The 12,246-nt window shown below is 38.7% G+C and overlaps 1 protein-coding gene across 6 annotated transcripts in view; it reads right to left on the reverse strand.

Annotated features, from left to right (window-relative positions):
• Positions 1-12,246, reverse strand: part of dab1a (DAB adaptor protein 1a) — a 368,477-nt gene that overhangs the window by 34,711 nt on the left and 321,520 nt on the right. For all 6 annotated transcript variants that reach the window (XM_028443730.1, XM_028443736.1, XM_028443731.1 and 3 more), the window contains 4 exons: positions 8,207-8,338; positions 4,020-4,139; positions 3,608-3,646; positions 2,363-2,425 (listed from right to left, as the gene is read on the reverse strand). In XM_028443730.1, coding sequence (XP_028299531.1) covers positions 2,363-2,425; positions 3,608-3,646; positions 4,020-4,139; positions 8,207-8,338 — 354 coding nt within the window. The remainder of the gene's footprint in view (positions 1-2,362; positions 2,426-3,607; positions 3,647-4,019; positions 4,140-8,206; positions 8,339-12,246) is intronic.

Below are 12,246 nucleotides of genomic sequence, written 5' to 3' on the forward strand. Positions count from 1 at the left end.
CAGCAGTTTTCTGCTCCTATTTTTCATTCAGTGTGTGGATGTTTTAGCTTGTAAAAAGCTGCTCACATTTAAGTTTTGTTTTGTGGTGTTACGATCCAAAAAGTATCCAAATAAACTGGTGGCTGACTATCTACTGTGAGGCTGGTGTGAGGAACAATAGATAATAGAACTTCTATGATTTGACACTTTTGCAAAAAATTACACAGCCATTTGAGGGCAGTAGAAATATATTTTTTGCACGTTTTAATACCGCTAGCCACTAACAGCAGCCGTCAACACACTGAAGTTGATCACAAGAAACAAGGAGCACCAGTAGATTAATTACACCATCTCTGGTTCCTTTTATCATCTGCATGCTTTTTGTAACATTCATTATTTTGTTTTGATTTACTTATGTATTAATAATGTTTTAATTCACCAGTTCATCAGTAATGCGACTTATGCGTTGCTCCCTTTTTGTCCAGGAATAAAAGTCCGCCCCCGTCTGTGGGTTCACTTTGTGTGGTGAGCTTAAAACATGAAGCTCTTGTCCTAGTGTAAAGGCAACATTTCAGCTGTCGTCTGATTTAGACCCACAACAGTTGCTCTGTATTGATGAAGTCCACGCTGAGATGAGAATGTATAAAAAACATATTTAATAAAGAAAAGAGCAAAGGATAAATACAATGACCCTCCTCTGCAGGAGGGGTGACGCACTGAACCCTGAAAGAGTAAAAGCAATTTATTTTATAACTGATGAAGGGGAAGGGGAGGGAGGGTGTGAAGTGAAGAAGGATTTTGATGGAAAATTGCTGCTTCTACAGAGCTCTGCTTATCAGAGCTTTGTTATGAGACCATGAGTAGAGACTGGTTTTTGCTGGCACTGTGAATACAGCACAATCTGTCTGTACTGCCAGTACGTAATCTAATCTGACATGACTCAGCAAAGGAACAACGTTTCTGTTCAAAAGTACAATCAATAATGCAGTCATCGTGTATAAACACATGAAAAATTGGACACTCATTTGATGATATGATGATTAATATAATAATTGCCGTAACACTAGTTTCCCCGTAAATATCCAATTATCACACAAACAGAACAAGATTTAATTTTAAAACAGAAAAAACGCTGCTTGTCTGTTTTTTTTTTTTTTTTCTGTTTTTCTTTCTTGGTTTTAAGTCAGTAAAACACACACTGTTTGTTTGTTATTATTTATTTGGTTTCAAAACGGAATGACCAAAGAACGAACAGTAAATGGATTGACCTGGCTCATCGTGTTTCATATCAAACACATGTTGGGTGTGTGTGTGTGTGGTGGCTATCAGAATTAAAATCTGTGAAGTGAAAGCTCATCTCCCTGCTTGATCAGCAGAGTATTGGCCTGCAGCGTCACTCTGGCTTCCAGAACGAATGAATAAAGCTGCTTATCACACCTACAGACATGTAATAACTCAGTTTGTCACACACATCCAGACATGTAATATCTCTATGTCACACAGGCAGATAGAATTGACAGTGTGTGTAATAAGAAGAAACAATGAGCAGTGATAGCGAAATACCCATTCTCCTGCGGTGACGGTGGGTTTTAAATAAAGTTTTTGTTCCTGCTCGGTTTTTTGATGTGCTCAAATCTCCATCTAGCACAGGCTGTCCCATTCTCTCTCCTCCTTTTCAGTGCCTTGTTTACTTATTTCACGTGTTTATTCCAGAAGCTACCATCTTTATTCATATATTAGCTCCTCTGTGGCTAAAGGCTGGCTGACGCTCACATTTCTAATGCTTTGTTTTTGTTTGTGTATGACTGTGCACGTGCCAGCACTGACTAATTTCAATCCATTTTATTTAAAGATCAAACGAGAGGGTGGTGATTAATCTTTCTCCCCCACCCCACTCACTTTCTTTCATCTCCTCGGGAAAAGAGGGAGGAAAGGCGAAGGGGAGAGGGGGGGGGGGGGGGGGGGACCTTCCACACAGGCCAGGAATAACTTCAATATCCCCATTGCACATGCCGTACCCTCCCCCGTCTTCATCCCTTGGAGGTCTACCCCATGAAGGAGTACACCCAGAAAAAGACTCCCATGAGTAGAAATCTTTGGCTGTCTACACCCCCTGGAGAGTATTGGCTGCTTGTTTTGCCTCTAAATCTTCCTTTTTTCTTCCTGTAGTTGCATTTTATATGTAAAAACAAAGCTTTAACATTTTCACGAGCAGGTCACAATCTATTCATTCTATTAAAAAGTCATAGAGCTGCTCCAGATTTTAGCACAAACCAAAGATTAAATCTCTGTAGCGCAAACCCTGCGGAAGACTTTGTTCAACCACAGTTACACACATTCAAGATTTGTAAAACACAAGCAAACAAGATGTGCTTGTGAATACCTGATAAATGCTTTCTTCCGATTGGTCACGGATGGGCTCGTGTCCCGCCTCAAATACAATGTACTTTTGTCAGCAGCAGAGGGGAGGAGGGAGAGGGTGTGGGGGGCAATAGGGGAAAGTAGAAGAAAGAGAAATTGAGAAAAGAGTAGTGAAACTGCAGAGGTGATTAGTCACAGAGAACTGTCAATAGGTCCTCATTAACAAGCAGGAGAGGAAAACATCCCATGATGCAGACAGATGAGTGAAAACGGCATCTCTAAGACATCCAACATGCACCAACAAACAAAGTGTACCCTGATAGGAGCTGTGAACCCACACATGAAGGAATAGAGACAATGGCCATGTTTACATGGGAACTTTAATTCAGAATAAAAGTTAAATCCTCTTTAAACTGACCGTGTAAACACTTAATTTTTAATGCAAATGCAATTCTGAATTTAATTAAAATGCGAATTAGGTGGCTGGATTACTCCGATTTTAATTCTGAATAAAATAATTCTTTGATCTCGTAAACATTTAATTATGCTTTAAGTTAATTCCACGATGACACGCTGGTGACAACGTAACCCAAGATGGCCGCCCGTACTAGAGCTGAGACTATTTATTTAATAAGAGTCTTAAAAAACATGGATATAAAGAAAAGACTGGATGGACGGAAGCAACATGCGGACATTCACACGCACTTATTACACACACATACATCGGCAAACGGAATAGGCTTCATCGGGGCATGAAGCACCAGAGCTTTACTAATGATGTGCAGATCATTATAAAGTTAATCTTTCACTCAGCGTCCTGTATAGTAGAGCTAGAACAGCTGTTGCATGAACCACTGGCTTTGATTGACCAAAGTACAGACTTCTATTGTATGTTATCGTCTAGCTGATGCGTCAAAACTACAATCAAAATAAAAGTGAAAACAGCCAAAAAGAGGAGGTTTGTTGTGATTTTTTTCCCGCTAGATGTGAATACGTCACGTTCGCCCATTGTCCAATCAGAATCCGTCCCAACCCCCACACCTAAAGCGGAATTGAATAAAGCCGAATAAACTGGTTTTCCATGTAAACCTCAAATCGGAATTACTATTTCCATGTCAAAACAAAGCAGAACACTTTAATTCCGAATAATTTAATTCGGAATAACTAATTCCGAATGAAAAACATCATGCAACCATTGCCAATGAACCAACTGGTTAGAATGATAGAAGGAAGGTGACAGCATTGATGTGATTGGTCAGAAGGTTACCTGATAGACCGGGTCCTCCAGATCCTCCTCCAGTATCGTCTGAGACGAGTGGCGGCAAAACAAACGGGAAAGAGAGATCAAACAATGGGTGAATGAAGAGGCAGAGAGTTAAGCTGCTGGAGTAGAAAGGCACAGCGGGATCTCGGCATTCACAAAATCATTTTGGGGAATCATCAGACAGAGAGAGAAGAGAGGACGACAAAGAGACAAAGAAAAGAAAAAGTTAAAAGGAGACGCAGAACAGAGAAGAACTCAATGGGCAGATGGTGCCACTGATGAAGCCTAAAGGTGGAAGCTGCCTACAACATTCTTTGATGTTCTTTTAAGTCATACCTGATACATCTGTTAGGAAACTTTGTCACACAAACAGCAGATGTGTGAGAAGGGTCAATAGGACAGTTTGTACAGGTACCTGGTAGACCGCCTGCTCACACTGCTTGTCTTTCTGAGCTTTCTTCTCCATCTCCTCTCTTTGCTTTATCTCGTAGATGAGCTGGAACAAGTCCCGCAGGTCAAGAATCACCGGCTCAGCCTGAGAAAACAAATCATTATGCTTAGCGATGCACTATTTATCAGTACGTCACAGATATCAGAAGAGATTGGCTTTAAAATGAAGTATCGGACGTCTGCCTTTCCAACGATCTAATTAGCCAATAAATTAACTTTGACTTTGCTTCCTTGATCGACGCCTTATTGTTTGAGAAGAGGCGTGACTAAGCGCCACAATCGTGTGTGGTCTGTAGAGCGCAACAGAAATCAACAGAAGTATGAAGCACTCAACAATCTCAATCTAGAATTATTCACTGAATTTATAGATTTCCAAATGGGTAGATTTTTTTCCTCATATACAGTATCACCAAGACAGAATGCTTGGATCTTGTAAAAATGCAGTTTTTACCACTCTTTACACAAAATCTAAGTTCTTAAGAAGGTGATAACTGTTTGAAGTAGGATAGGCTGCAAGCCAACGCGATGAAGAGTGTGCAGAATAATTCTTTGTAAGTTTTATACATAAAGCTAACATTACGCTGTCATTATCTGTCATTAGCATGACTAAGGTGTCATGAAGGCGGGCATTTTTTGGGTTAGGTGAAGGGATCTAGTGGGGTTAGGTAGGGTTAGGGCTAAAATAAGGGGTTAGGGTAACGAACAACACTTAATGACAGCCTTCATGACACCTTATTCATGCTAATGACAGGTATCATGCCAAAGAGCCAATATCGTACAGCCCTAATTTTGCGCCATATAACCTTTTCCAATTCCAAGAAATCCCTGCTAGTTTTAAAGTGTTCCTGTGTCCACTCAAAAGATCCAATCCAGTCATAGAAAGGGTTATGGTAATCATTAAGACCACTTTGAAACGTATCTGAAACCTTAAGGAAAAACCTTTTGAGCCCAGTCTTTGGTTTCCTTCCAAAGGGAGCGCTGTGTTAGCTCAGTGATGTCTAGTATGATTTCTAGTTTCCTTTTTTGTCTCACTGCTAGCATTTCATTTCAGCAGCCCCATAAAGCATTAGCCCTATTTCTACTGTTTGCTCTGTGACTTTTAGGACAAAGATGGAAGTGTTCGCCATAACACTGTAATTTTGTTGGTTTATTGCAGAGTTCAGAAAAAACACAAACTTTTATATAAAGCACAGCGTCTGACAAGTGTTTCATCACCAGGATATATTACACAAAGTAGACTTTCTTGGTTTTATTTCATTTTGCAGCCGGTAAATCCAACAGGCTGAGTGAACAGAAGTGACAATAGCATTCTCCCTAGCAGACAAGTGATTACGCTTAGGTAGGGGAACAGTCCAAAAGCAAAATGGAAACAATAATGGTTCGTTTTTATCAGCGAGCGCCGAAATGATACTTTTTCTGTGTGACTATCGACCATAACAATGCAGTCAATATCAATCTGTGCCTGGCTTATGGAGGCATGTGGTTAGAATCAACACATATAAATTGTCAATGTTTGATAACGGCCCACAGAAGATAATCAGAAACTTGGTATGGAATCCTCCTCACAGTAACATCAACAGATATCAGCTTCTTTAACTTTTTACCAACTCTTTTCATTTTTTTTTTTTTTTGCCATGGGAGGAAATCCCAATCCCCACCCTAGCCTAATCGCATAGAACTGACTTGTATTGTAAAAATGTTTTTCAGACTGAATCAATTATTGACAAAAGCAATACCAAGTGCAGCCAGAGTTCACTGTTCTACGTGATGTCACTCTGTTTTAGTGTTCTGCGGGACATTGATAGCTTCTTATTACTTATGACAGACTCACTGGATTTGAGTCTCTCCCACTGAGCAAAAAGTCAAACAGGCTGTCAGCCTTTTGAATTTAGATTCACTGTACCGTTGTGCAAGTGCTTCAATCTCTTTATTCATCCTTATTGGGCAACAAACAAGAAATCATCTTAGAGTTTTTAACAACAGCAGTGCTTCCTCTTGGTTGACAGCTTTTTGAGGACAGGACATATAGTATTCCTATGCAAGCAAACGCTGACATGTGTGAATACATCTGTGCGCGTAAGAAAGGCAATTTGAGGGCATATTTGACTAAAATATTTTGAATTATTCTAAAACACTTCTAAAGTTTCCCCTCCCAAACCAGCTCAGCACACGCTGAGGAAATTATGTCTATTTTCTAATCATTATGAAATAAATAAATTCTATGTCTAATTATTTCTAGGGATTTAGAGAAGACTATATCAAACTTGCTGGTTAACGCCCTGTCCAGGCCAGTGTTCATTTTGACAGCAGCGTTCGATTTAGTCCTGTTAATAATTTATTTGGATTTCATTTTGTCTCTAGGATTTTTAGAGAATATACAGACAACATCCTAAGATCCGTGGGCTAAATCCGGCCCTTTAGAGCATCAAATTCAGCTTGCAGGAAGAAGTAAAAATGTCTAACAAAGGAAATATAAACCATTGTGTAAATTAAACTAATTCAGTTGTAGATATGTCAGTCCCTCCAACTACACAAATTCAGTAAAATGTATATTATATAAAAATATTTGCAGGGCTCAGTTTTTCTGTGTATATATCAAAAGACTGCAGTCGTTTTTAATTATTCAAATAACTTTATAAATATTATTATTTTATTATTATCTAAAAAAAAAAAAATCAGATTTTTTACAAAATTATTTATAAATTAATATTATTTTATTATCATTGAAAGAACTGGGTCATCACCGTGGGATGTTGAGCCAGTCCCTTAATGCTAACTTTTTTATTCTATTCTATTCTATTCTATTCTATTCTATTCTATTCTATTCTATTTTTATTCTATTTCAAAATTAAATTTAAGTGAAAATCCTACAGGGACTGATATGTATCATTTGTTGCTTGGGTATTGTACGTACCTTACATACTTTACGTGTCATTTGTATGTGGAAGTGCAAACTCCATGTTTTTGAATTTTAATCCAACACTTTCATTATTACTAGATACAATTATCACTATATAGTATCTTTTTGATCGCGCATTTTCAATTTAGAAAATAGGCCTTGAAAATCAGAGCCTTAGTTAATAACAACTGTGAAGTCCTAGCGATCAATTCTATTACAGCTTCGATTACACACAAACTGGCCTCACGAAGCACGAGTTAATGGTGAGGCAATTACTTTGGAACCTTGGTTTGGCCTTTTCAAAACAAGCCCAAGTCATGATAAGAGTGATGCTTTGTTAATTCACATCAAAGTGCTTTACTTTCCAATTGCTGCATCAGACATAAGACGTGTACCTCGACTCTTCATTGTCTACTCCACAACTAATGGACAGAGGGCGAGTGATGGCTGCTTCAGACCCTAATTATGACCTTTCCTTGGGCATGCATTGGTAAATGGCAGCTCAGGTGACTGACGATAGCCCAGCTTTGCCCTACACTGTTACAAAAAGTGGTGTTTGATGAAAGATCGTCCGTTTAACTGTGGCTGCTGTGTTTTTAAGTATAGACTTGTGTGTGTATGTGTGTGTATCAGTCTGAATCAAAGAGCTACGGTTCATGGCCCTGGGAGGATGGATATGCCATTAGAGCTGGTGACACACACTCAAACCCTCATCGACTCACTATGGGAAATCAATGTCTACAGAGAGAGCCAGCTGGAACCAGAAGGAAACAGTCAGGCAGACCTGTACGACAACAGCAACAAACAGACATAGCACGCCCAAAAAGATATGCAATCTCACACAGGGTGTGCTCAGTGCACGCACACAAAGAAAACCTACAACACAACAAACACGACTGTCTGTGTTATGAATAATAAGGGAATTCCCTGTCCACATTTTAGGAGATTAGTATTTTATACTACTGTAAAGAACTACGGGGAGTGTATTATCATTTGTATTTATCTGGATTATATTTGTATTTTATTTTCCTGAAGGTGTGCACTTGTATTTAATCCCTATTTAAATAAGTATTTTATCTATTTTAGTTTTTCTTCTCTTCATTCGAAATATTCTGGAGCATCTGTAAAAAAAAAAAAAGCCATTTCCCCCTGGGATAAATAAAGTGATGATTCTGATTCTGACATAGTAGCCTACCTGTATATACAAGGCACACAGGGTGAAACATGCACACATTCAATGCATAGATTCTTACCGACTGTGCGGTTTTAATTGCCACAAACCGGTGGTTCCCTTCCTTCCCACAGACGTAGCCGAACGCTCGATGGTCTGTGATGTCCTTAGCGATGTAGGAGATCTCATGGACTGCATGGTGGTGTAGGAGGATCTGCAACAAACAGCAAAACATCATTTTAATAATGCCTCCTACAATAATTACTTTTATGTGTTAAAAAACTGAGGAACTGCATTACACAAGTGAAGAAAAAAAACATTTAATTTATTACATTATGCATAATGCAAACAGACCACTTTAAGCTTAGCGGTTGTGCAGGGGGTACTTTTTTCCCACACATAAAACGCATCTGAAATTTCACCAAGACTGTAAAAACATAATTAACACTTTACTTGACTTGTATATACTGTATACTTATATTTTCATATGTATTTATTCACATACTTAATTTCTTAGGTAATATAATTCTTGTTTTGACTATGTTTACATGTATCTGGTCTCATGCTGCTTGTTTTTCCTGACAGTAATTATTTCCTTGCTATATTATCTTCACTTTGGAACCAATGAAAGTCATTTTCACCAGGGCATATTAAAGTAAATCTGATTCTCATTAACTCATTGAGTGCCATTCACGTCTATAGACGTGAATTGTGTTTTTCGGCTGGGGTTGCTAGGAGACAGCGTAACGAAGCCCACCAGTGAATATCTAACTTGTACCATGATGTAGTGACCAACAGGTGGCAGCAGCGCACCTTTGGATGAGAGATCACCCATGATGGGCAGAGCTCAGAGGGAGAGGAAAGGAGTTTACGAGACAGGAAATGGCTCACAGCAGCTCACACTCGACCAGAGCATGTGTGGAACTAAGTGGACTATTTAGAGTGTCGCAATGGTGATAAAACAATCAAAAAAATGGGGCAAGCAGTGACACTCGGCATGTCCGGGATTAGGAGGAAGTTGCGTGTGTGGAAACTAACAGGAAGAGAGACTTGGAGGACGGACAAAATACAGTAAGAAACCCATTCAACTCTGACATAGATAACAAAATAATAATAATGTTGCCATCAGAAGCCCGGTCTCAGAGTTGTTTTTGTAGTTTTGTAGAAGGAAACCAATGTTGAGTTGTCCCTGAACAAAAAATAAATAAAAAATGCTTCAATGTCACTAATAGATTCTTTCAGCAAAAGACGTTTTTCTCAGCTTTTCACAAACTGGCGATTTGTGTGAAACTTGCCTCTATTCAACTGCTGATTACAGAAGAACAAAATAAGCTCGAAACACAATTTCTGATGAAACTTGAGACCTTAATCTTTCAGAATCTGTTGTCAGAAGTCAGATCGTCATAGTACAAAATATTCTGTGGTTTCTTTAAAAATTAGTCAAAATGCTCCCAAACGGCTGGCAACGAGTGGGTAGAAATTTTGAAAATGGCTGGCACTGAATGAGTTAATGGGTTTGGAAACAACTTATTTAAATAAATAAATAAATGAATACTAAATAAATATATTTTTCTATAATAATAATAATAATATGTGTCTCAGCTAAGAATACATGCACTTTGCAACTGACCAAATTCCTTATTCAGAGAGAGCATTCCTGCCTGAGCTCCTGACATGTGTCAAAGCTGCAACATGTGGTTACAAAGAGCATTAGTAATGGTTTGGACTAAAATTGATGACAGCTTGGGACGTCAACTCTTTTGACATTTGCCCACTCGCGGCTTTAAGTAATTAAGCAAATGTGTGCAAAATGTATAGAAGCAAGCTGACCCTGATACACAATGAAGGAGTCCAAACCAGGTCCTCCTACATTCAAAGAGTCCAGTTTGTGCCCTGTGTAGACTGATATATTCTAGTCAGTGTGTCACAGACAGAATGAAGCAGTTCAGACAATTAAATTAATGGTCAACCCAAACACACAATGATCTTAGCCAAGGACTCTGTGCCTATTGGATGCACAATGACCACAAGGGTTGATTGGCCACAGAGGCCAGGTTTCCACTAGTAGTTTGAACATCCAAGCCTGCAGCTATACATCATCCTATTTAGGGCTAAAGTCATCCTTCACAAACTTTCCTAATTGAGCACAAAAAGTGTGAAACGGACGCAGTGTTCTCTGCACTCCTTGCAGCTCCCCTGCCCTCTCTAGTTTAGTCAGGGTAGGCAGTGCCAAGCTGGCATAGCCCATGGCAGATGGCACTGTTATTCCCAAGGACAGAGGGGGGTGTGGGGGGGTGGGGAGGGGGATCAGTGACAATCACAGCGAGGGCAAGCTGTCGACTTGATCACTTCATCTGTGCCCTCTACGACAACACACACAAACACAATTCACTGCCTAATACGCACTCGCCTCCTGTTAAGTCACACTAAATGTCTGCTTTGTTGTGGTTGTTGGTGCCAGATGCATGCTGGGAGCAGACACACACAGTCAACATAATGACCCCCGCAGCCCTTGAGTGCAAGCTCGGGGTTACATTAGAGGCTAAACACACACATCTGCTCTGTGTGAAGCTATTCCAGATGAGCAGCGCAGCAGAGGAGTGTGACACCCGTTTAACATGAGGCCATTGACACACTGACACATGCATGCACGCACGCACGCACACACACACGCACGCACACACACACACACACACACACACACACAATAAGTTCTTGGTGACAGAAAAAGTGAAATGAACAGTTGCAAACTCAATTTCATCCATTAAGCAAGAGGGTATGAAGGACCAATAAATAAATAAACAAAGATAATTTATGGCATAGGTGTTTATTTATTTATTTATCAGTTTTAATCATGGCAGATTTGGTTCTCAATAAGGGGGAGGTGCACTCACCACTATCGAGAAAGATTTGTTCAAAACAGTCTAAAATTATAAAAAAAAAAAAACTTGTGCACTAAATAATAAATCTATTAAAATACCAAAGTGTAACATTGAAAACCAGAATAAAAGTTTTTAAATTGTTGATAGTGTACATTATGATAGAAAAGCAGAGGTGAAAGTAACAGACTCACGTTACTGTAATTGAGTTGCTTCTATGGCTACTTGTACTTTTTTGAGTGTATTTCAAAATCAGTAATTTTACATGTACTTAAGTGCGTTTTAAAAGAAGTAATTAGTTACATTTCTACACCCAACCGTTACTGAGTAAATTATTATCTTTTGTTTCAAAATGATCAACGGACATTGTGAAACTACAAAAAATGAAATAACCAGACAACAATCAAATGCATCACATCATAGCCGACCAATCAGATTAAACGTAATGCTCGGCGCCGAAGCAGCAGTGAATGCTGGTTATTTTCTCAGTTTTAGAGTTCATAAATGTAGCTATAGTTAGAGCCTGGGATTTTTTTTTATTATTTTGAATAGAATTAATTAGTGTTAATTTATTTAAAAAAATAATTGTACATTTTGACAAACCTTTTATTCTTTACAAATGCCTTTGTGGAAAATAAATGAAGTTCCCATTGGTCTCTTCCTTTTTACGTGTATACATGAGATGTTTACTGTACGCAAGGAAACCGTGACAAGATTTAATACCAAAAATTAACTTGGGGGGTGAAAGTTACTGGTAAGTTTTACTTTGAGTACTATTTAATTGAGCTACTTTTTACTTGTACTTGTGTATTTTATGTATAATTTACTTGTACTTGTTGTACTTGACTACAATTTCAAACAAGTAACAGTACTTCTACTTGAGTAGGATATTTCAGTACTCTTTACACCTAGATACATTTGTTCAATGTGTGATGTTAAACGGTTTGGTATCTTATCATTCATTAAACACACAGTAAATGAACCTTTCTATGACCTTCACAAGCCCCTTTTTAACCTTCTATTATGAATCAGATCAGATGAATACAATGAGCTCAGCTGAAGCGACTTCCATCGAGGTGCTGAGTGTGACTCAGCAGTAGAAACGGTTCTGCTTAACAACTTTAAGATAATCTGTTGGTGTTCCTGGATCGAATTTATCAAACTTGTTTTACTAACAAGTGTTTCTCAGATAAAATGAAAAACAGGTTTTTAGTTGGCAGGAAAGTGGTATTTATTCCCAGAA

Source organism: Gouania willdenowi, chromosome 4 (assembly GCF_900634775.1).
Source record: "Gouania willdenowi chromosome 4, fGouWil2.1, whole genome shotgun sequence".
Lineage (NCBI taxonomy): Eukaryota > Metazoa > Chordata > Actinopteri > Blenniiformes > Gobiesocidae > Gouania > Gouania willdenowi.